Genomic DNA, 24,594 nt, shown 5'->3' with positions numbered 1-24,594 from the left:
AGAGTGCCTATTTAAAATGTCAGAAAGCACCTATTTTGTCAGGACAATAGTAAAAATACTGAAACTTCAGGTTCCACAAATCAATGAATAAGAGGCATCAAAAATGGCCACACACTCATTAAATACTTCTGGCAGACCATATGAAATTCACCTGCTTCCCGGACTCCTCCACAGCTTACCTTTAAAGCCCTGGTGGTCTAACGATGAAGCAGGGTAGGAATGATCTTCCTACATTCCTGCCCTGTTCAGATCCTCTATCAAAAATAGCTGCTGCAAATTCCTGTAGCAGTTTTGCAAGTCTGACATGTGAACTTGCAGCATCCATTTTTGATAGTAGATCTGCACAGGGCAGGAATGTAGGAAGAAAGCTTCTACCCCACTTCACTGCTACATCACCAGGGCTTCAACTTAGGTAAGCTGTGGAGGCGGGAGAGAGGCTACTTGTTGGGAGACTTGCGAATAACCGAATTCACAAATCCCAAAACTGTGAATATGGAGGGAAACCTGTAACACTTTTCTGCATGTCATATGCATGAAAAAGAGAAATTAGCTTCTTACCTGCTAATTTTTCTGTTAGCCTTTAGACCGGTATAGTTCTTACAAATGGGTTTACACCTAACTGCGACCAGCAGGTGGAGACGGAGACCAAAAGTTGTATATTAGGATAGACTCCCCTCTACCAATCCAGTCTGCCGAATAGCCAAGCAGAACCTAGGAAAGACTACAACTGAGAACAGTAAAACATTCTCCTAACAGGAGTGTAAAGACAACAAACACTTGTAAATAACTGTTGGAGCATGTATAGAATTAAAAACCTGGCATATAAAATGTCCCCACAACTCACCAGTTAAGCCAGTTGAGCCATAGCCGCTGTTCTTAAATCTCCCTAGCCCTAGAAAATACTAGAACCTGAAGAAAAATCAAAATCTGCATGCAAGCAAAACCCGCAATCACCGCACAAAGACAGAAAGGGTGGGGGAGCTATACCGATCTACAGGCTAACTGAAAGAAAATTAGCAGGTAATACCAAACTACAGACTTGCAAATATCCATTGGAGGCACTAGAGAAGACTCAGCCCAAGAAGCTGCTTGACCCCGAGTGGAATGAGCCTTGAGAAATGCTGGAACATGCTTTTTCTGAAAAAGGTAAGCGGAAGCAATAGTCTCCTTGATCCATTATGTAATAGTAGCTTTGAAAGCGTCAACCCCCTTACGAGGACCCGCTAGAAGGATAAAAAGATGATTGGATTTCCTGATCTCCTTTGTCTTCTGCACATAAGAGCGAAGGAAATGACTGACATCCAACTTGCGCAACTGTCTCTGCTCAGAAGATCCCTCCTGACTACCTAAAACGGGAGGACCACTACCTGATTTACATGAAAAAGAGAAACTACCTTAGGCAGAAAGGAAGGAACAGGCCGCAAGACAACCTACTCCCTAGAAAATTTCAGGAAGGGACCCTACAAGAGAAAGCCTGCAGCTCAGAAACACATCTAGCAAAGAGGTAATTGCCACCAAGAAGACCACCTTAAGAGTAAGGTCCTTCAGAATAGTCACCCAAAGATTCAAAAGGTGGACGCACCAGAACTGACAGAACAAGATTCAGGTCACAAGATGGAACAGAGGGTTGCACGGGAGGCTTGAGCAATTTGGCCTGCCACAAGAAGTGAATCACATCAGGAATGGCAGTCAAACGCTGCCCTTTCAACAATCCATGAAAGGCTGACAAGGCCGCGAGCTGAACCTGGAGAGAAGACCAAGCCAGTTCCCTGTCTAGGCATCCTGCAAGAACTCTAAGATGGTAGGCAGGGAAGCATGAAAAGAGACCACTCCACATGCAGCACACCACTCCTCAAATATACGCCAAACCCTGACATAAGCCCGAGAAATAGAAAGTCTCCAGGACCCCAAGAGGGTTGAGATCACTTTATCTGAATACCCCGTCTTACCTAGGCGTTCCTTTTCAAGAGCTGAGCCGTAAGACAGAAGGGACCCAGATCGAACATTGGAATTGGATCCTGAGTCAAAAGGTCGGATGAGAGAAACAGAGAAAGGGGATCCGTCACCAGATGCCTCACCAGGTCCACGTACCACAGTTGCCTGGGCCAATCTGGAGATACCAGAACCACAAGGCCCGGATGTCGAACTATGCGGAGAACTCTGCTCACTCATGGCCACAGAGGGAAAACATACAATAGACCCTCCGATGGCCATGGTTGAACCAGAGCATCCAGCCCCTCTGTTTGACTGTCGTGGTGACGACTGAAGAAGCAGGGTGTTTTGGCGTTGACACTTGTGGCCATCAGGTCCATGAGGAGTTGACCCCAAGACTGAACTATTAGCTGAAAAGCTGCAGGACTTAGACACCACTCTCCAGGATCCAGGGCATGATGACTCAGAAAGTCCGCCTGAACATTCTCTACGTCTGCTATGTGGGAGGTCGAGATGTACTGAAGATGAGACTCTGCCCAGAGCATGAGCAGAGCTGCCTCCTGCGCCACCAAAGTGCTCTAGGTGCCCCCTGATGATCGAAATAGGCCACTGCTGTGGCATTGTCCGAAAGAACTCTGGCTGACTTGCCCATCAGAAAGGACTGGAAGGCTAACATCGCTAGACGAAAGGCTGTGGTCTCTAAGACATTGATCGACCAGGAAACCTCCTCCGTAGACCAGGTGCCCTGAGCTGAGTGACCTAGACACTGAGCTCCCCATCCGAGGAGACTGGCATCCATGAACAGCACCATCCACTGTGGCTGGTCCAGACTCGCCCCTTGCACAAGATGGGAAGTTTGGACCCACCAACAAAGACTGCAATGAGCCAAGTTCTGAAGAGAGACAGGATGATCCAGACTGTGCTTTTGAGGCAACCACCTCTGAAGAAGAGCATACTGAAGAGGACGCATGTTTGCACGAGCCCACCTCACCACATCAAGGGAAGCTGCCATTGACCCCAAGACTTGAAGGAAATCCTGCGCCCGAGGACACCGGGATACCATAAGCAGGTGAATTTGAGATTGCAATTTGCTTACCCGGGCTGCTGGGAGGAAAACCTTTCCCAAGGAGATGTCGAACAGAACTCCTAGATACTCCAGGCGGTGAGATGGAGACAACTGGCTCTTGGAAAGATTGATGACCCATCCCAGCGACTGCAGAAATTCCACCACCCGAGCCATGACCCGGGTGCTCTCCTGGAACGACTTTGCTTGAATCAATCAGCCATCCAGATAGGGTTGGACCAGAATGCCCTATTTTTGCAGCGCCGAGCAACGACCACCATCACCTTGGTGAATGTCCGCGGAGCCGCGGCTAGACCAAAGGGAAGCGCACAGAACTGATAGTGTTGCCCCAAGATCGCAAAGCGCAGGAAGCGATGATGGGAGGCCCAAATAGGAATGTGCAAATAGGCCTCTGTCAGATCGAGAGAGGTCAGAAATTCCCCAGGCTGAACTGCCAGAATCACAGACTGCAGAGTCTCTATGCGGAAGGTTGGCACTTGGAAAGCCCTGTTGACCCCCTTTCAAATCTAGGATGGGCCGAAAAGTCCCTTCTTTGCCACCACAAAGTAAATCGAGTACCAACCTGTGCCCCACTCCTGAGGGGGAACTAGAACCACTGCTTGGAGATCCAACAATCTTTGAAGGGTCTGGTAAAAGGCCTGTTGCTTCCACGCCACCTCATGTGCATTTACGACATGTAGGTATTTAAACGACTCTTATCATATCTTCATATCTCCTCTCTCCTGCCTTTCCTCCAAAGTATTCATATTAAAAACATAAGAAAATAAAAATTGCCACTACTGAGTCAAACCAGTGGTCCATCATGCCCAGCAGTCCGCTCACGCGGCGGCCCTCTGGTCTAAGCCAGCACCCTAACTTAGACTAGCCCTACCAGCGCACGTTCTTGTTCAACAGAAACTTGTCTAACTTTGTCTTGAATCCTTGGAGGGTGTTTTCCCCTATAACAGCCTCTGGAAAGGCATTCCAGCTTTCTACCACTCTCTGGGTGAAGAAGAACTTCCTTACGTTTGTACGGAATCTATCCCCTTTCAACTTTAGAGAGTGCCCTCTTGTTCTCCCTACCTTGGAGAGGGTGAACAACCTGTCCTTATCTACTAAGTCTATCCCCTTCAGTACCTTGAATGTTTCGATCATGTCCCCTCTCAATCTCCTCTGTTCGAGAGAGAAGAGGCCCAGTTTCTCTAATCTTTCGCTGTACGGCAGCTCCTCCAGCCCCTTAACCATCTTAGTCGCTCTTCTCTGGACCCTTTCGAGTAGTACCGTGTCCTTCTTCAGGTACGGCGACCAGTGCTGGATGCAGTACTCCAGGTGAGGGCGTACTATGGCCCGGTACAGCGGCATAATAATCTTCTCTGATCTGTTCATGATCCCCTTCTTTATCATTCCTAGCATTCTGTTTGCCCTTTTTGCTGCCGCCGCACATTGTGTGGATGGCTTCATTGACTTGTCGATCAGAACTCTCAAGTCCCTTTCCTGGGAGGTCTCTCCAAGTACCGCCCCAGACATCCTGTATTCGTGCATGAGATTTTTGTTACCGACATGCATCACTTTACACTTATCTTTAAGTCTGTCAACACCAACCAAATGCCACCAATTATAATACACTAAATGATCCATAGAGAGGAAAAAGATCTCAGAAACTTGCTTGATAATCAGGATAAACCTTAATCAAGTTTTTCAAGGTTCCACGTTTATATCATTGATCCTAAAAAAAACCCCTCTCTACTGTGCAACAATTTTTTTAATTGTTTTTTAATTTTTGTATTAATCATTTTCATGCAACGTGTAAACTCATACTACATGCTAGTCAGACATGATTGAATGCACTGCATATTAGTAAGCCATATTCAAATTGTCAGCCCACACTTATCTTAAAATACTGTAGACAGCCCTAGACCGATGGGACCCGTTTCAACATCCTCGACTGGCTTCTTCAAAGGTTCTGTTAGACTTCTGCAATACTCTTTCTGTGCCATCCGGCGTTGCTTTACCTCAGGCTGCAATCTTCAAAAAATGGCACTGTGCTATGGATCACTTAGTGCAAGATGATTGGTGAGATTTGGTTGCTGTTAAGAGAGGTTCTGATTTCCCCACTGGCCATCTTGGTCGTATGGTAGTGATCTTTTTGTTTGTCCCCATACAACCTATGACGAAGACCACGCATCATTTTAGTAGTCTTTTTCTGGACTGACTCCATCCTTTTTATATCTTTTTGAAGGTGTTGCCTCTAGAATTGTACACAATATCTAAATGAAGTCTCACCAGTCTTATACAGGGGCATCAATATCCTCCTTTTTCCTACTGGCCATACCTCTTCCTATGCACTCTAGCATCCTTCTAGCTTTCACCATCATGTTTTCAACCTGTTTGGCTACCTTAAGATCATCACGTGCAGTCACGCCCAAGTCCCACTCTTCTGTCATGCACATAAGTTCTTCACCCCTTAAACTGTATCTTTCCCTCAGATTTTTGCAGCCCAAATGAATGATCTTACATTTTTTAGCATTAAATTTTAGCTGCCAAATTTCAGACCATTCTTCAAGCTTCGCTAGATCTGTCTTCATGTTATTCACACCATCCGGGTTGTCTACTCTATTGCAGATTTTGGTATCATCCACAAGCAAAGAAGCAAATCTTACCTGACAGCCCTTCAGCAATATTGTTTATAAAAAATGTTAAAAAGAACAGGCCCAAGAACAGAATCTTGAGGCACCCCACTGGTAACATCCCTTTCCTCAGAGTGATCTCCATTGACCACTACTCTCTGTCGACTTCTACTCAACCAGTTCCTGACACAGCCCGTCACTTTGGAGCCCATCCTGAAGGCACTCGGTTTATTTATTAGATGTCTGTGTAGAAAACTGTCAAAACGTCTTGTGTCAGCTATATTTTTCTTCCATTTGCATCTTTGCTTTCCTGACTACTGGACAAACCTCTATTAACTTTTCCAGATATTTTTGCCTGTCTTTCTCTTTCTGCGATATTTTTTAGTTTATGAAAGCTAACCTCTTATTCCTTACCTTCTCAGTTACTGCTTTTGAGAACCAACTTGCCTCACAAAAAGGTTTGTCACCCTTACAATAACTCCTTTCAGTTTTGCCCACTGCATGTCCACTCTTTACAGACTTTACCATCCAGACAATTCCTTGATGTAATCCCCCATCCAAACAAAGTCTAGAACCTTTACTTTTGAATGAGCCCTCTCTATACCCAAAATACAATATATAGAACCACCTCTATATAGAACCACCCTCTGTATACCCCTCATAATATTAAATGTTTAAGTCATATTTATTGAGCAACAGGAAACAAGCACTGCCAACACAAAAACCAGCAGTTCCAAACAGAATAGCAAAAATAGTAAATAGCAAGCTCAAACAATTTTCAATTTCAACCCCCAAACCCAACCCCCCCTAGCCCACTGGTTTAACATTCCTTTCTTTCATTATATGGTTTCTTTTGCAGGTCATGAAAAATGGATGACAGGAATCGGTGTTTGTATTTTTATATATAGTGGCATATTCTCCAGAGTTATTGCCTTGTGTTGTGTTTGTAAAATCATGGAACTACTATAGTACCTTCCAACTGGTCTTTTATCTCTTAGTACTTGGTTATCATGTTGTTAGAAATAAAGTCCTTTTAGTGATGGATTTGAGGTGGTGATCCTAATGTGTTTTATTTTGTTCCCTCTCCCTCCCTTTTTTATTTTTTCTCGCTCAAATTTTAGGTTTTCTTTCTGAAACTGGAAAAACCAGAGCAAGTGTTATTCTTTCTGCAGGCACCGAGTCCACATTCCAGTTAACACAAATGAGAATTAAGGTGAAAGGTTTTTACATTCTAATTGGCAGTGGGTATTCGGGGGGGAGGAGATGAAAGCTATGGATCCCAATGTGACTGCTGCTTGCATATGTAACAATGAGGCCCATTTATCAAACAGAAATAAACCCCTTTTTCTTACGAGTTTTTGGACATCCTGCTGGTATGTCCCAAATAGTCCCCTCTGTCCCGTTGAACTATGCCATGACCTGATCCTCTGTACGTTTTCTCCTTTTATGATATTTTTTTTTTTGCTAGATGTACAGATTGCAGATTTATGTTTCATGTATCTTTGGACTCCGCAGTTGAATTTCTATGATTCAAAATGTTGCCTTTTTTTAAATTCTTTGTTACGGCAAATACCATTGGATTGCCCAGGTTGTGAGCTGGTACACCAGAAACCTGAGTTGTCAAGTCATAGGCTGATAATGTTTGAGTAAGCAGTGACTGAGGATGTTTAAAGGTAATTTCTTGTACAAAATTAAGCAGCTCGAACCTGGAAGGTAGTTTCATGTTTAGTTTGTTGTACTGCATATCAATAAATATATCTAAGTGGTTTACAATCATTTAAGAAAAAAAAAATCTGGGCATAAAAAAAAAAACTGGAAAAGTGGAGTAGCTGAACCAGCAAGTCCCAGGTTTATTTGCATACAGATAAAAATTAAAATCATTACACACAGTTATGAATATAACTAGTTCAATAAAAGCAGCCAGTTGTTCACAATAATGAATGGCACAGGCTCTAAGAAGTCAAGCATAGAGTTCCAAATGTTGTGCCGATGTAGTCAATAGCTAATCCCAAATTGGTGCCAGTGTAACTGGTGATGGTTAAATATAACTTCAAATGCAGCAAATCCATTGATAAACGGTGTAATAGTGTGATGGACTTCAGTAGATGAACTGGAACGAAGGACCCTGTGTTTCGGCATATATATTTGCCTTCATCAGGGGTCCATGACTGAAAACAACCATCTGAGTCAAATGTGAACAAATACATAAAGCTAGAATGAGTACCATGAAACTCCACTGGAGAAGGACGATTTGAAAATGCCAATGCTGAGCAACAACAGCATACTTTACGGTATGATAGGTACAGGAGATAAGTACAATAATGTAGCCAAAATTTACAAATAAGAAGGGACATATGAAAGCAAGAAGACAATTGATAGATACCCCCCTGCAGAGAAAGGCTTAGTGTGCCAGTACACACTGGATTGTGAGTAATTATAAACCAGTCTATCTCTAGGATAAAGCAAGTTTGAAATAATGTGGCTTTTCTTTGGATGTCAAATGCATCACAACTTCAATTTCTTCTTTTCACAATAAGGCAAAGATCAAAGAAGGGCCAGTGGTGTGCCACTAACAAGTTGAGAAATGAACAGCACCAAAATTGAGGAACAAAATGCATAGTTATGACATTAATGTGAAATTGATATAATTTTGATCTAAATGATTTTATGTTTGTAATGTGAGGTCATTACCAGACTGGGACATTTAACGATAGGGTTGGGATGACCAGCTTCTCCCTGGGTTGCTGCACTGGGTCAATGGATTATGGACTTTGCCTTTTCCCTGTGACCCCCTGATACTTCTGCTCATCAACTACTACTCTACCTATAGTTCCTTAATTAATAATAATGGTTGGAGGGTCCCCTCGGGGGTCTCTTATCCCCTTCTTGATGGCTTTGAAAAAGGCATCATACATTAATTCTATTCTATCTAATGTACCCAAATTATTGGCGCTTCCTTTGTTCTTATGTTCACAGATACTAGCCTATTCAAAACCTGCATCTAATATATGTAAATAGCTTTGATTTTACCCACAGAAAGGTGGTATATCAAATTCATGACCCTTTACCTGTAAAAAAACGAGAAGGAAATACCAGAACATAAAAATTTAGACGAGTTTGGTGCAGCAATCGTGCTTGGCATGGATTTTTTTTTACAGCACCCAAATTCCGGTGCCATTTACTGAATCTGTCTAAACCAAAAGTATTGCTAACCGTATTTTAAAATGATAATATCAATATCAAGATGTCTTCCCCTCCTGCATGAGACACACGGCACCCTCTGCCGTAGAACATGATATTAATGTGATATACAATACACAGATTTCATCTTCATCAGTCTTTTGCTATTTGTAAAAGACTGATGCTGGCCTTAGTTCCCAGCTACTGGATTCATCTTTGTTTAAAAATCTACCAAGAATGAGAGTGCAAGATTAATTAGCATTTGAGCTTGTCAGAGTGGTAGATTTCTGTCTAAATAAAATCAGATAAATTTTCTTTGAAAGAATGCCAGAGTATGACTGTACATCCCTGATGGCCTTTACTCCTGTGCAAGTCAGAGAAATATAATCAATAAAAACAAAGATAAATTTTAAAAAATTACAAGGTGATACATTAGTACAATAAGTAAGTGGTTTCACCTTTGGTATTTTGCATTTTTAATTTTGTTACCTTTTTGTTTCTGTGCAATTCAGTGGAATAGAATGGCAAGCATGCTATTTTAGTAACTTGCATTTGTAAGCCAGCTGTCTGGTTTGAAGATGATTTGGACTCCAACGTGCATGACATGTAATGATGTAGACCATATCTTCATTGCCTTATCCATAGTACTGCCATCTAAATCATCCAAAGGTGGTGACCAAATATCAAACAACTGTCTACATAGAAACATGATGGCAGATAAAGGCCAAATGGCCCATCCAGTCTGCCCAGCCGCAGTAACCATTATCTCTTCCTGCATATCCCAGGCTTTTTAAAAAACAGACACAGTCTCTGTCTCCACATCATAAGCTCCCCTCCTCAAAACAACCTTTCTCCCTATGTTTCCATCTATAAAAGTTCTAGAATTTTTTCCCCCAAAATTTTCTTATCTTTTTTTAAGCAATGAATCAAGAGAAGTGGAAATATATCATTCTATTATGTTTCTTTTTTTTTTGGCTTATCCTTTTTTCCTTTCTAGGTGAGGAAAGGAGCTATTGGTGCTCAGTGTGGCTTGGTATTTGCGTATAATTCTTCCTCACAAAAATTTCATGCAGAGGAGCATTTTAAAAGATTTGAAAAATATGACAGGTGGAAGTTGAAAGAATTGAGGCAGTTTTTAAAAAACAGGTATGTTAAACTTGACTATAGAATATGCAAAGGATTTGACCTTGATTCATTAAAGATTTTTTTCCCACTTTATACAGAATAAATTTGTTGCAAAATATTTAAGTTTTCTTCATATTATGGCCTGTTGCTTTGGTAATAACTGGTAAGAAAAGGAAATGCATCAATAATAATAAAATGTTAAGCGCACATGCGCACTCGAAAGTCGTGTTCCCTGTTCTGTCGCAACGGCACGAGTGTGCATGCATGCTTAACGTCACAGTTTCCTTTTTTTCAAGCCACTGCTAGCGACGCGCCGGAGTTGGACCCCCTGTTGACCCTCAGTCTCCTTTTTTTCAAGCCGCTGCTCCATCCACCCATGTTTGCTTCCGCCGCTGCCGCTCCTGTTCAAAGCGGCCTGCTGAGGTTTGCGGCCGGCTGTAGCGAACCTCGCAGGCCACTCTCCACATGGAGCACGTTCCCTCTGACGCGATTGCGTCAGAGGGAACATGCTACCATATGGAGAGCGGCCTGCGAGGTTCACTACAGCCGTTCGTGAACCTAAGCAGGCCGCTTTGAAAAGGAGCGGCAGCGGCGGAAGCAAACACGGGTGGATGGAAGGAGGGGAAGAACGGGAAGGGAAGCGAAAAATAAGGGCTATGGAGCAGGCAGGAAAGAGGGCTGCTTTGGGGGGAGGGGTGTGCTGAGGCCAGACAGCAATCGGGGGGAGGAACAGATGGGGGGCCATGAAGCAGGCAGGCATTGCACAAAAGGGGGAAAGGGGGCTGCTTTGGGGGGAGAGTTGTGCTGGGGGCAGACAGCAATCGGGGTAAGGGAGGAACAGAAGGGGGGCCACGAAGCAGGCAGGCATTGCACAACAGGGGGAGAGGTGAAAGGGGGCTGCTTTGGCAAGCAGGGAGGGCCAGGGAGACAGACAGAAAGAAAGACGCACAGACAGGGGACCTGGGACAGACACAGACACAAAGAATGACAGCGTCCAGGGAGAGACAAATAAAAAAAAACAACACCACACCATACATACAGACATCTACTCTAGCACCCGTTAATGTAACGGGCTTAAAGACTAGTACATCTATAAAAGTGTAATAATAGTGTAATAATGCATGTGCACACATGGCATCCCAGCCAAGCAACTGGGAGGCCGACAACAATCACAGCGGAATCCATCTGAATCTGTATTTAACATCCATTCCACATGCCTGTGAAAACTGCATTGAATTTGACCCCACAGTCGTCAGTAGCGGTATAGAAAATTCCAATAAAGATAAAGAATATTTAGTGCTGATGTTGTATTTAGAAATTTTGTAAATACTATTAACTGAATTGTTACTAGGATATTTTATGCTGATATTTTATGTTTCCTTATATTTCATCTTATTTTGTTAGTGTGTGTCATTTGTGGTGTGTGCTGTTGTTCCCTGCTAAGAGTATACTTAAAGATCTAAACATTAAACTGAATTTTTGATAATGATGTACAGTCAGTCCTTCATGTATTTTTTAGTTTATTAAGCCTCTATGGCCCTGATTCTGTATTGGACACCCGGGAGAGGTGTCCTATACAGAATCGGGCCTACACTAACCCCGATTCTGTAACCGGCGTCCATGTTACAGACGCCAGTTAGAGAATCGGGTTAGAGTAGACGCAACCGCTACACTTAACGCGGCAAGGGATAAGTATAGCGGCCGCTAGTTCGATCGCCGGCAGGAGGGTGCCCAACCCATCCTGCCGGAAAGCCGGACCCTCTCCGGACCCCCCCAGCTAACGACCCCCCCTAACCTCCCCCAACTAACCTCTAAATTGTTGACCAGCCGGGCGGGTCTTGCTGCCATCCAGCCGGCAGGCCCGCCTCGTCCCGGCCCATCCCCGCTAAGTCTAAGGCCTGATTAGCTCAGGCTCTAGAAGCCTGGACCAATCAGGCCTTAGGCATAGCGGGTCCGCCCATCCCACTAACCCTAAAGTCTGATTGGCTCAGGCGACTAGAGCCTGGGCCAATGAAACAAATCTACAATGCATACATGGAGCCATCAGTACTGTTTTTAATTGATAGGGTGAATATCTTGTGAATATTGTCCTCTGTGTGTCTAAAATATTACATAAGACACAATGGATGAAGTTTTCTTTTATGTATTTGTGAGACGCTGGTGTTCTATTACTGTAGTTATTCAATTGAAGAATTGTTTCAAAAACAAATAAATGTTGGTGGGAATGGTTTGTGTAAAAAGCTTGACCAATAACCTACCTTTTATCTATAGGAGCAACTCACAAGATGCTGAACTAGGGGAAGATGATCCCGTTGGCTGGTTTGAGTTGGAAGATGAGTGGGATGAAGTAGATGTCAGAATGAAACAGTGCCGAACAGCCAAGGTCAGAAATCATTGATGGAAATATGGCAATTAATTTTGTCTTCCCCCCTTCCAGATGGCCATTGTTTTCTTAACTGTTTGCTATCCAATTAGTCAATGCTTTACCTGATTAATTGGACACTAAAACAGTTTAAACATATGATTTTCTGATCTGAAGAAGACAGTGTTGCCTTCAAAAACTTATAAAAAAAAATGTTACCTTTTCTATTGGACTAGCTTATCTTTTTTTGTCTTTTCTTTTCTATGTTTTGTTTTATTTTCATAGTTAATTATTTTAAAGAGACTTTGCCCACATTTCAACAAACACTGTACATCTAGTTTTATAAAATCCTATCTTTCATAATTTTATTTACTTCACCTCATTAGTGTTGGGTTTTACTAAACAGCGCTAGAGGTTTTTAGTGCGGGACAGTGAGGTAATTCTAAGAGCATCGGAGCATTTACCTTGCCGGCCTGCGTAAATTCTAGCGCCGTTTAGTAAAAGGAGCACTAACCCCCTCTTTTACTAACTCGTAGCACAGGTTTTAGAATTCCTATGAATGTCGGAGCAGTTACCACCATTGCCGTCACTAAAACCCACGCTATGCGTTAGTAAAAGAGGGGGTAAATTTTTAGGTAGATACTAATAGTTCACTTGCTTACCACTTGGTTTTGATTATTCTTAACTTCAGGTTTGATTTTATACTTATCTTATAATTGTTTTGTTATATTTATAAATGTAAGTTTCTTAGAATTTTGTGGCATATAAAAATTTTAAATAAAAAGCCTACTTAATTCTTAAATAGAATCCATTTCAGTTCTCTCGTAAACAAGTTACTGTTAAGAAATGTTGGTTACGAAGCTCTTTTCTTAGTATTCAAAAAAACATTTTAATTTATTGAGGAGACCTGAAGAATGCTTTGCTATTACTATTTTATTTTTCTAGTATTTGATAGTGAAGTTTCTGTGCACACGTCAAGATACAGCTGAGCGTCTTGGAGTTCAAGGTTTGAGTACCTTTGGTTACCTTCGTCCTATAGTCAAAGAGACGAGCACCATTGCAAACTGTCTGCAGTGTAAGGAAACAGTTGGTGATAGAGTTTGTGGCATGACACTTCTACTGAAAACCCTGCAGTTCATCCAGCAGCTTACTTTGGATCTGGTATGTTCGAGCCAAGCATCATCAACTATTTTATGTAACTAAAAGGAATATATTCAGTAGCTAATGAAGTAGTTCAATAGCCATTAGTTGGAGTAACTTGCAGCCATGACAGTCTATGTAAGTGGTTCTCATCTTAGTCCTTCAGACATAATAGTGCATCTGATTATTTTGGATAACCACAATGAATATGCATGAGAAAGAGTTGCATTCATTAATGTCTTTGTAAACAAATTTGTCTCATATATATTCATTGTAGATATTTTGAAAGTTCAGCTTGTAGGGTCATGAAATGGTTAATTGTTGTTTAAAATATTGCTCTGGCCTATATAGCTGAAGAAAGTTTACACTCTATTGATTTCATCTGCCTAAAATGTATGTCCCTTGCCTTACCACATTGTAAGCTAAATAGATAAGAGTTTGAGCCATGATGTACCCTGCCCTTCTGTACATTTAACATTTAGAACTGTAAGAGTTAGATAAGTGACCTGCTAGTGTGAGCTTAGGACCAATAATAATTGTAGAAAAGTTATAGAAGTAACAAATGAAAATTGTAGTTTTTGCATATATTAGTTTGCAAAAAGGGCATAAAAGTCCGTGTATTTCCTGTTTCTAATACTCTAGTAGGCAGGCTATTAACTGCACTAGAGTCCGGTATACCGTAATAAATCTCTTGTACTTTCTTCACGCCTCTGACTTTGTGTGTCCAAGTGACCTTTCAAGCTGACTGACTTAAGAATCATTGATCTAGGCCAATTTTAAATGAACTAGATACCATATCAAATACTATAATCGAACTTCCATTTGAGGAGGGACAGGAATCCTGACCACAGTATGAGAAATGGGTTCTTTCCATTTACTTGTGAAGATTGCAGAAGGAGTCATCTACATTTTTCAACTTTGCCTCCTTGTATCACCGAGTAGTGCCACCTCTCCTTAGTTTTTCCTTGTGCAAGTGATTTGAGAACGTGTCTCTTTCTCTGCTCTGCATCTGCCTGGGAGAAGTTAATAGTCTCTGGTTCAGAGAACTGTAGCTGGGGGTAGGGTTACCAAACATCTGGATTTACCCAGACATATCCTCTGTTTAGAGGGCATGTCTGGGCATCCGGACGTCTTTTCAAAACCTAGCACTTTGTCCGGGTTTTGAAAAGCAAATCGCATCAGGAGGGGCATCCGTGCATGCGGATGCAATGTGACAGCACAAGCACGTGTGTGTGCGTTGCATCCGCTCATGTGCAGATGTCCTCTTGACTGAGATGAGGGGGCGGGGCTAGGGGTGAAGCTGGGGAGGGATGGGATGGGTGGAACCCTAGCTGGGGGTCAACCCTTTAGGGTATCTGCCTGGCTAGCCTGCACTGACTTTGGGACAACTCAGGGAGGGTTCCCCTGGAAATGCAGTTCGCCCTGAATTTTTTTCAGATGCTTGAGCAAAAGTTGGGTGACCTTGCGTTGGTTCAGAGGACTGTAACGGGTGCCGGCTGCGTTTCCACCCGCCGAAGACATATAGGGAGCTAGTGGGGTTGAGGGTTCCAGACCCGTGAGGTTTGTATAAAAGGCAGGCCAAAGAGACAAGCCCCCAGAAGAATTTCAAGTTTATGTGAGGCAGAAATCGTCTCCATGTTTCAGCTGCATTACTGTTTATGGGAGACATTTGGGGGGCGGGGTTTCAAAGTGCACTTTTAAATGTACTGAGGCTCCTTATAAGGTCAACCACCTCTAAAATCTTATTTTCTTAATTTTTTGACTTTGCCTTTTGCTGTTTTCTAGTGCCAAAACACTGTTGCAGTGGCCATCTTGGATTTCCCATTTTTAATTTGAAACCCTCTCTCTGCCTCAAAACACCTCTATTTTGCCAGTAATCGAGTTTTATGGATGCCTCAAGCCTATCTACCCCTGTATCAGGCCAGATTTGTGCTGAATGGTCAGCTGAGGAATGTCCATATGCCACATGCCGTGGAGCATGTAGGGAGAGGTGGGAGTGCTGGGCTTAGCCCCCTCTAGTCCCACCTTGGTCTTGAAGGTTTCAGGATGCATGTTGATTGGGTCAAAAATACCTTCTGGAGCCCTTGAATTGTGACTCAGCATTGTCAACAAAATTCAATAGTGCAGATGCCTCTGAGCCCATGGGAGATGAGAAGGTCGCCTGCAGAGGTGCTCGGGAGATTGAATGCAATGTTTTGACTCTGGTTTCTTGAGTTGATTGAAATAGACAGGGTCCTTCGCACCATCTTCGCAGCTTCGCAGGTGGTTGCGCAGAGGGTGATAATTTTGCAAAGCACAGTTCCTCAGTGGAAAGCTTTACTACAGGAACCAGAGGTCCAGTCTTAAAAGGTCTGGGAAGACTGGGAGTCAGGGTCCATGTCTCTACTCCATCAAAGTTAGAGGATTCTGGGTCTCAGGTGGCTATAATAGCCAAGAGTCTGTGGCAGCCTTGGATCAGGGAGAGGATTTGACGGTGTGCAGGCTTTTCAAGCCAACGGCAAGTCATTTCAGTATCTTTGTGGGAGTTAAATTTGGATCTCCTGCAGTCTTGCAATGCCCACATTTCTCTTATGAGCAGCTCTAAGTAGTGTTCCATGTTTTTCACCTTACACCCTGAGATAATTATGATGCTGATGGAGCACTGGGAAGTGCCAGAGGGCCCTCTGAATGGTTACCAAGGCTGTGACAAAATTGAACTCATTGGCTTCTGAATTTCAGCAGCTTTTTTCTCTGCCTAGGGTGGATTCACTAGTGGCGCAGTCACTAAGCGGATTTCATTCCTTAGTGACTGCGCCACTTAGTGAGAGAGATTCTCACGGACATAGGGTGAACTTGGTCTTCAAAAGACAGTTTTAAGTTTAGCTCTGGGACTAATATCAGTGACTGTGGCTTCTTTTGTAGTACGCACCTGCCATAAGATGCTGCGCAGGGCTCTGTCTACAGAGGAGAGTGCATACCCTCAGGTGTTGCTGTTAGGGGTGGATTATGTATTAGATCATCAATATGACACATTTAAGGTAATGAGCAAAATGTCTGCTTATTCTATCTCTGCCCGAGGAATGCTCTGGATCAGACAATGAACTGGAGATTCCGCTTCAAACGATACTCTGAGCAGGATCCCTTTTAAAGGACAAATGCTGTTTGGTGATGGGTGGACAGTCTCTTGGCCATCGAGATGAATCATCGTCCAGAATCATTGCCAAACAGTAGACCGCATTCCACAGGAGGGTTGAGGCATGGTTCCTTTCGTTGCTACAGACATCCTCATCATGCAATGGTGGGCTGCTTGTCTCAGCGCTTGTCTAGACAGAGATTCAGGGCTCCAGATGTCCACAGGCATCAGCTTCCAGCTCATCAGCACAAAGTAGTTCCAATGAGCTCAAAGTCACAGTACGAGCTTCAACAAATAGGAGGAAGGCGCTTGAACTACATGGATGTTTGGGCGAGCAGCTGTTCAGAGAAAGGAAGTCTTTGTAGACTCCCCAACAGGAAACCCGGAGAAAGCTGCCAGTCAGAGCCATGGTAAACTGGCTTCTGGAGATACAAGCCATGGAACTGGTGTCGGATGCAGAATCAGGCTCAGGTAGATACTCGATATACTTTATCGTGTCTAAGAAGGACATTTGGAGACCCTTCCTGGATTTGAAGTCTGTCAATATGGCGCTGAAGGCCAGATTCCAAAAGGAAACTGCATTCGGTCATGGCTGCTTAGGCCCCGGGGGAATTCCTAGCCTCACTGGATTTGACATAGGTATACTTACATATTCCCATTTTCCCGGAATACAAAATTTCTCAGATTTCATGTTCTGGAGAGGCATTTCCAGTTCTTAAACCTTCACAAAGATGATGGTAGTTGCTGGAGCACACCATGCAAGGCAGGGATCTCGGTTCTTCCATACTTGGCTGATTGGCTGATCAGAGCACCATCTGGAGCTGTTTTCTCTCATTGCTTTACTATGGTTTGAACCAGCCTTGCAGACGAATTAGTAAGTACTATTGTTAGTAATAGGAGGTGATAGAAGAAGTTAAAAATTCATTTCATAATTAGATTGTGGTAGGTGTGTATCTGTTTTCTTGGCTCCCATGTCTTCCTTTTTTCCCCTTAGGAGCAGCAGAAACAAGGCAAATTAAGAAACAAAATCTTCTTAGACCTCAGTGGCTTGGATCTGCATCTCTTCTGGAACTTTTACAGTAAATTACAGCACAAGTAAGCTAAATGCATTGTAATTAAAACATAGTTGTGAGAAAACATCATTTGATTCTGCCTTTTATTTAAATCTGTACTGCTATTTGTTTAGGTGTACTGCTATTTGTTTAGGAGGAGGTCTTGCCCTTCTCTACAAATCATTCTTTAATGTTGAACTTCTTGAAAAGGGCAGCCATCCCTCCTTAGAATTCATGTTAGCTTCAATAAATGACGAACTTCATCCCCACCCATTAGGCATCCTGTTACTTTACCGCCCTCCTTCCCCCTGGAACAAATCCTCCGAAATTGTTCTTGAGACCATAACAAGGGCCTATCTAAAATTCCAAAGACTACTGATCATTGGCGACATAAACCTTCACCTAGAGGACAACACCAACAAGGACACAACTGATTTCAAAGACTTCCTCATTTCTTTAGGCTTCACCGCCCCACCACCCACCCCTACCCACGAAAAGGGGCACTCCATCGACATCATCAGCTTTCTTGACCTGACTGAGCACAAAACCTCCACTGTTGAGACCCGTTGGGAATCTGTTCCCTGGTCTGATCACCTCCTAGGCCATTTTTGCCTCCCTGTCTTCATGTCAGTCCTTGGTACCCCTACCCGAGCCTCAAACTCCATCACCTACCGCAAAAAAATCACTAGTGAACTATTCTGGTCCCAGTTCCTCAACAAATTCCCTCCTCTTCCCACTCTCATGGACCCAGACGCATTCTGGCACAACTGGGTGACTCTTTCGGAAACCACGTACCGTGCTCTTGCCCCTCTAGCCACTAAATCCATCTCCTACTCTCACAAGGCCCCCTGGTATCTCCCATACCATAGGGAACTAAAACAGAAATGCCGAGCCCTCGAGCGAAGATGGAAAAAATCGAAATCCCCTTCAGATAGGCAATCCTGGAGAGAAAACATCAAATCCTACAACTCCATACTAAAAAAAGCTAGGAAGATCTTCTATGGAGATAAAATCTCCAGATCAAAAAACCAAAACAGTACACTCTTCCACATCTGGCGAAACCTAACTTCTAAAAACGACTCCTCCCCCTCCCCCACCCTCCCATCTCCAAATGACTTAGCCAATTTTTTCAACGAGAAGATCTCTACCATAAAGAGTTCGTTCCCCCCAGCTATCTCTTACAACTCTCTTCCTCTGAAAGACTCCGACCCTATCCCTGCTGACAGATCATGGACTACTTTCGAACCTGTATCCGAGCCCCAGATCTCTAAACTCTGCCTGAAACTTAAATCCTGCAAGTGCATCCTAGATCCTTTCCCATCCTACCTCTACGAAAACATCCCAGCGCAGGCCATCTCTTCCCTTACAAACCTTATAAACAAAGCTTTACTATCGGGCCTGTTCTCCTCAGAAATGGGCCACATTGCCTTGTCCCCTCTTCTGAAAAAAGCCGATCTTGACCCTTCCTTACCATCGAACTACCGCCCCATAGCCAACATCCCTCTTTTAACAAAACTTCTGGAGACCATAGTCGCTACCCAGTTCTCCTCTTACCTAGAGAGATTCTCCATCCTCCAACACTACCAATTCGGATTTAGGCCCAACTTCAGCACCGAGTCCCTCCTAGTTTCCCTAATCTCAAAGGTGCAACAACTACACGCCCGAAACAAATTTGCTGTTCTCCTACAGTTCGATCTCTCCGCAGCTTTCGACGTCGTGCACCACGACATACTAATCTACCAACTTTCCGAGATAGGAATAGACTCCTTTGTCCTAAAGTGGTTCTCAAACTTCCTTCGCGCACGCTCCTACACTGTCAACGCAAACGGCTCCAAATCCACCTCGTGGACACCATCCTGCGGGGTCCCACAGGGCTCTCCCCTATCCCCTATCCTCTTCAACATGTATATGACCTCCCTGAAGCTTCTCAAACTATCCCCCCTTGAAACAATTTACACATATGCAGATGATATCCTTATCCTCCTCGAAACAGACCAGAACCTTACAAACCTCCAAGAGAACATCACCTCATGCATAATGAGACTTCATGCCTGGTCCCTCTCTGTTCAGATGAAATTAAATGAATCAAAGACAAAACTACTCTGGCTCGGCCCAAAGTTAGCACACCTGCCCACCCTCTTCACTCTACCCACAGGTCCCGCTCTTCGCCTTGAATTCTCAAGCAAGGTCCTCGGCATCATTATCGATTCCTCCCTCTCCCTAAACGATCACCTGAACTCCTTGGCAAAATCATGTTTTTTCAGCCTCCACATGCTTAGGAAAGTTAGATCCTATTTCCACCAAAAACACTTTACCGTCCTGGTACAATCCATCATCTTATCCAAACTCGATTACTGTAATGCCATTTACCTGTGCCTAACAAAAAAAAGTCTTCACAGACTCCAGCTCATCCAGAATACTGCGGCCAAATTGATTTTTGCTAAACGCAAATTTGATCATGTCTCCCCCTTACTTACCAAGCTTCACTGGCTCCCTGTACTTTCCAGAATTCACTTCAAATGCTCCTATCTAGCTTTCAAGATAATTCATGGCATCCTTCCGCCACTAATCCCTCTATCCTTCCTCGCCCAAACGCCTGCTACCACCAGATCCGCCCACAGACATAAATTATCCTTCCCCTCTCTACGTGGCATCCCCCACGCAGGCAAACTGGGAAGATCCCTCCTCTCCAAAATCACGGGCCTTTGGAACGATCTCACTATCCCGCTGCGAAACCTGGGCTCCCTCCAGCTGTTCCGGAAACAACTGAAAACCTGGCTTTTCTCTAATATATAACATCTCCTTCCTACTTCCCTCTTTTCATATGCCCTTGTAAACTCTCTCTCCCCTCTTCTTGTATTTTAAGCTTTGTAAACCGTGTCGAGCTCCGCTTGCGTGGAGATGATGCGGTATATAAACTTAAGGCTTAGTTTAGTTTAGTTTAGTTTAGTTTAGGTGTTGGTTTACTAGAGCAAGTGGGGAAAGCATGTTGAGCATGACTCATGGAATTCTTTCCAAGTTCTTCTTTTTTGTGTGTAGCTGTGTTGTCTGTACATATTTTGACTTGGAGTAGAAAGGGAAGGGGGAAAGCTTGAATAGTCCAGTACTCAAACATTCTGGTGGCTTGGAAATAATAAAATTAAACCAAGTTTGATAATTTATCAAACCATTAGATATCATTGACAACAGACTTTAAAGTATGGATTTTAAAGTTTAACCACAGTGCACCACTGTCTCACTGGCAGGGCTAAGTTAACATTATATTTAGGCCTAGGCAAACATACATTTTGGGTTGCCTAACATGGATCCCCATTTACTTCTTTGCTAACCGCTTTCTCCCCGCCTTAGTCTTATTTACTATTTTTCTGAGGACAAGAGAAATAGCAAGTTATCACAGATGGATGACCTCATCCATCAGAGCCAATGTGGAGAAATTTCCCTAAATGAGATAAATCTGGAAGATATTAAATGTAGAAACATGATGTCAGAAAAGGCCAAATGGCCAATCCAGTCTGCCCATCCGCAATAACTAAGGCAGGGTGTCAAAGTCCCTCCTCGAGGGCCGCAATCCAGTCGGATTTTCAGGATTTCCCCAATTAATATGCATGAGATCTATTAGCATACCATGAAAGCAGTTCATGCAAATAGATCTCATGCATATTCATTAAGGAAATCCTGAAAACCTGACTGGATTGCGGCCCTCGAGGAGGGAATTTGACATCCCTGCTCTAAGGGATCCCACGTGCCTATCCCAGGCTTTCTTGAATTCAGACACCGTCTCTGTCTCCACCACCTCTTCCGGGAGATTGTTCAAGCATCTACCACCCTTTCTGTAAAAAAGTATATCTTTAGATTACTCCTGAGCCTATCACTTCTTAACTTCATCCTATGCCCTCTCATTCTAGAGCTTCCTTTCAAATGAAAGGGACTCAACTCATTTGCATTTACGCCATGTAGGTATTTAAATGTCTATCATATCTCCCCTCTCCTACCTTTCCTCCAAAGTATACATATTGAGATCTTTAAGTCTGTCCCCATACGCCTTATGACAAAGACCACATACCGTTTTAGTAGCCTTCCTCTAGACCGACTCCATCCTTTTTATATCTTTTTCAAGGTGTGGTCTCCAGAATTGTACACAATATTCTAAATGAGGTCTCACCAGAGTCTCATACAGTGGCATACCTCCTTTTTCCTACTGGTCGTACCTCTTACTATGCACCCTAGCATCCTTCTAACTTTTGCAGCCACCTTTTCAACATATTTGGTCATCTTAAGATCATCATATACAATCACACCCAAGTCCCACTCTTCTGTCGTGCACATTAGTTCTTCACCTCCTAAATTGTACTGTTCCTCAGGTCATTTTTAGTGGTTAGGGAGCGCCAAATGTTGAACAATGTGCCATTCTGGTTTTTGGATTTGGAGATCTTGTCTCCATAGAAGTTCTTCCTTGCTTTTTTTAATATTGAGTTGTAGAGTTTGATATTGATTCTCCAGGCCTGTCTGTCAGATGAGGATTTGGATTTTTTTCAATTTTCGCTCTAAGGCTCGACATTTTTGTTTCAGGTCTCTATGGAGTGGAAGGTACCAAGGGGCTTTATGGGGATAGGTGATGGATTTAGTGGTTTGGGGGGCGAGGGAGTGGTAGGTGGACTTGGAAAGGGCGATCCAGTTGTGCCAATTGTTTTCAGAGTCTGCAAGCTTGGGAATGGAGGGGAGGAGGTTGAGGAATTTGGTCCAGAACAGATCGTCGACTATTGAGCCACATTTTGAGTTAATTTGCACTCAAAAACAAGCACATCCATTGCATTGATTAGCAGTTCTATTCTATCTACTTTAGTTTCATCATTGTTACAATTACCTATGCATAGCTTAAAAAACTTTAAATAAATAACTCTCAAATTTAATTTTTTGTTGGTTTTGCCGTGAAAAACATTTGCTCCGTTTAGTGTGCCAGAGTTAAAAAAAAGTTTGAAAGACATTGCTCTAGTGAAACCATGTTGCCTCCGGTCCTGTAATCCACCGGATTCCAGAAACTTCACTATTCTGTGTTATAAAGGAATTTCCATTAATTGCTTACCACAGAAGTCAGACTTACCAGCCTGTAATTCCCTACTTCTTCCTTATTTCCACTTTTGTGTAGAGGGACCACTTCTGCCCTTCTCCAGTCCTCCAGTACCACTCCTGACTCTAAAGAAGCATTGAAAAGTCAGTCAGTGGAGCCACCAGAACTTCCGTAAGTTCCTTCAGCACCCTCATATTTACACCATCTGGCCCCATTGCTTTGTCTACCTTTAATTTAGCTAGCTCCTCACGAACATGACCCTCTGAAAATTGATCAGGGTCTACCACTCCTCCATCCCTATTTGCATTTCTGTTCTGTGGTCCTACTCCCGTCACTATAGCCGTGAACAGAAATATTTGTTAAACAATTCAGCCTTTTCATTATCAGCTTCTACATACGTCTCCCCTTCACCCTTGAGTCTGACAATTTCAATTTTGCACTTCTTCCCATCGCTGATATATCTAAAAAATGTCTTGTCTCCCCGTTTTATCACCAGCTATTTTTTCTTCCATTTACATCTTTGCTTTCCTAACTACACGATCAGCCTCTCTTAACTTTTCCAGATATTTTTGCCTGTCTTCCTCTTTCTGCGATATTTTGTAGTTTATGAAAGCTAACCTCTTATTCCTTCTTGGCTATTACTTTTGAGAACCAAAGCAGCCTTCTTTTCCTCTTACTTTTACTTATTTGCCTCACAAAAAACTTTGCCGCCCTTACAATAACTCCTTTCAGTTTTGCCCACTGCATGTCTACTCCTTCCAGACTTTCCCATCCAGACAAGAATTCCTTGATGTAATCCCCCATCCAAACAAAGTTAGTTATTTTTTTTTTAAGTCTAGGACCTTTACTTTTGAATGAGCCCTCTCTCTACCCGTCATAATATTAAACCGTACCATGCAATGGTCACTGGATGGCAGATGATCACTCACTGTAATATCAGAAGCACTGTTTGTAAGCACTAAGTCCAGTATGACCCCATCCTGCATGGGTTCCATTACCAACTGTTGGAACAGTTCTCCTTGTAGAGAATCTAGGATCTCCCTACTTCTAGAAGACCCCGCATAGGGATACCTCAATCAACATCTGGCATGTGTTAAAATCACCTATTGGTAAAACTTCCCCCTTTTTAGATATATTCTGAATGTCTACTATTAAATCTCTGTCCACATCTTACGTCTGTGAATGTAAATATATTTACCATGCCCTCTTTCCAAATTAATCCATAGTGCCTCTTCCATGCCCTGCAATTATGTGGCTTTAATATGATTTTTAACATATAACGAGACACCCCTCCTTTGCTTCCTACCCTGTCTTTCCTGAACAGATTATAGTCCAGTATAACTACATCCCAGTCATGGTTCTCTGTGATCACCACTATATCCAACTCAGTTTCTTCCATCACAGCTTCTAGATCCAGAATATTGTTTCCCATACTTTGAGCATTAGTATATACTGCTTTCCAGACATTGCCCCCTTTTCCCATCCGCATAGAGGTGTTCAGTGATTTACTTACCTGGGGGGCTTTGATCACCCTGCCCCACACTTCTAGTTTAAAGCCCTCTTCACTAGATTAGCCAGCCTGCTGCTGAAGACTTCTTTCCTTCTTTGATAGATGCCTACCATCCCTGCTCAGCAGCCCTTGGAAAATCATGCCATGGTTCATGAAGCTAAAACGCTCTCAATGATACCATCCACATAGTCATGCATTCATCTCCAGGATGCGAGCTTCTCTGCCCTGGCCTTTTTACCCTTGATAGGGAGGATGGATGAGAATGCCACCTGTGCACCTGACTGCTTCACCTCTCCCAGAGCCACAAAGTCACTTTTGATACATTTGCAGGGGTACCTGGTAATATCATTAGTGCCTGCGTGGATGAGTGTCATTGGATAATAGTCATCAGGAATTGGGACTTTATACCCTGTAAATACAAGG

The 24,594-nt window shown here is 43.1% G+C and overlaps 1 protein-coding gene across 2 annotated transcripts in view; it reads left to right on the top strand.

The window, feature by feature from the left end:
* The window catches only part of ZZEF1 (zinc finger ZZ-type and EF-hand domain containing 1), a 227,694-nt gene that overhangs the window by 36,466 nt on the left and 166,634 nt on the right, over positions 1 to 24,594 (top strand). For both annotated transcript variants that reach the window (XM_033921488.1, XM_033921487.1), the window contains exons 10-14: positions 6,744 to 6,835; positions 9,800 to 9,948; positions 12,199 to 12,310; positions 13,235 to 13,450; positions 17,536 to 17,636. In XM_033921488.1, the coding sequence (XP_033777379.1) occupies positions 6,744 to 6,835; positions 9,800 to 9,948; positions 12,199 to 12,310; positions 13,235 to 13,450; positions 17,536 to 17,636 (670 nt within the window). The remainder of the gene's footprint in view (positions 1 to 6,743; positions 6,836 to 9,799; positions 9,949 to 12,198; positions 12,311 to 13,234; positions 13,451 to 17,535; positions 17,637 to 24,594) is intronic.

The sequence above is a fragment of the Geotrypetes seraphini genome, chromosome 15, assembly GCF_902459505.1.
Source record: "Geotrypetes seraphini chromosome 15, aGeoSer1.1, whole genome shotgun sequence".
Taxonomy (NCBI): Eukaryota; Metazoa; Chordata; class Amphibia; order Gymnophiona; family Dermophiidae; genus Geotrypetes; species Geotrypetes seraphini.
Note: the sequence above shows the minus strand (reverse complement) of the source record. Positions and strands in the feature narration are given on the sequence as shown.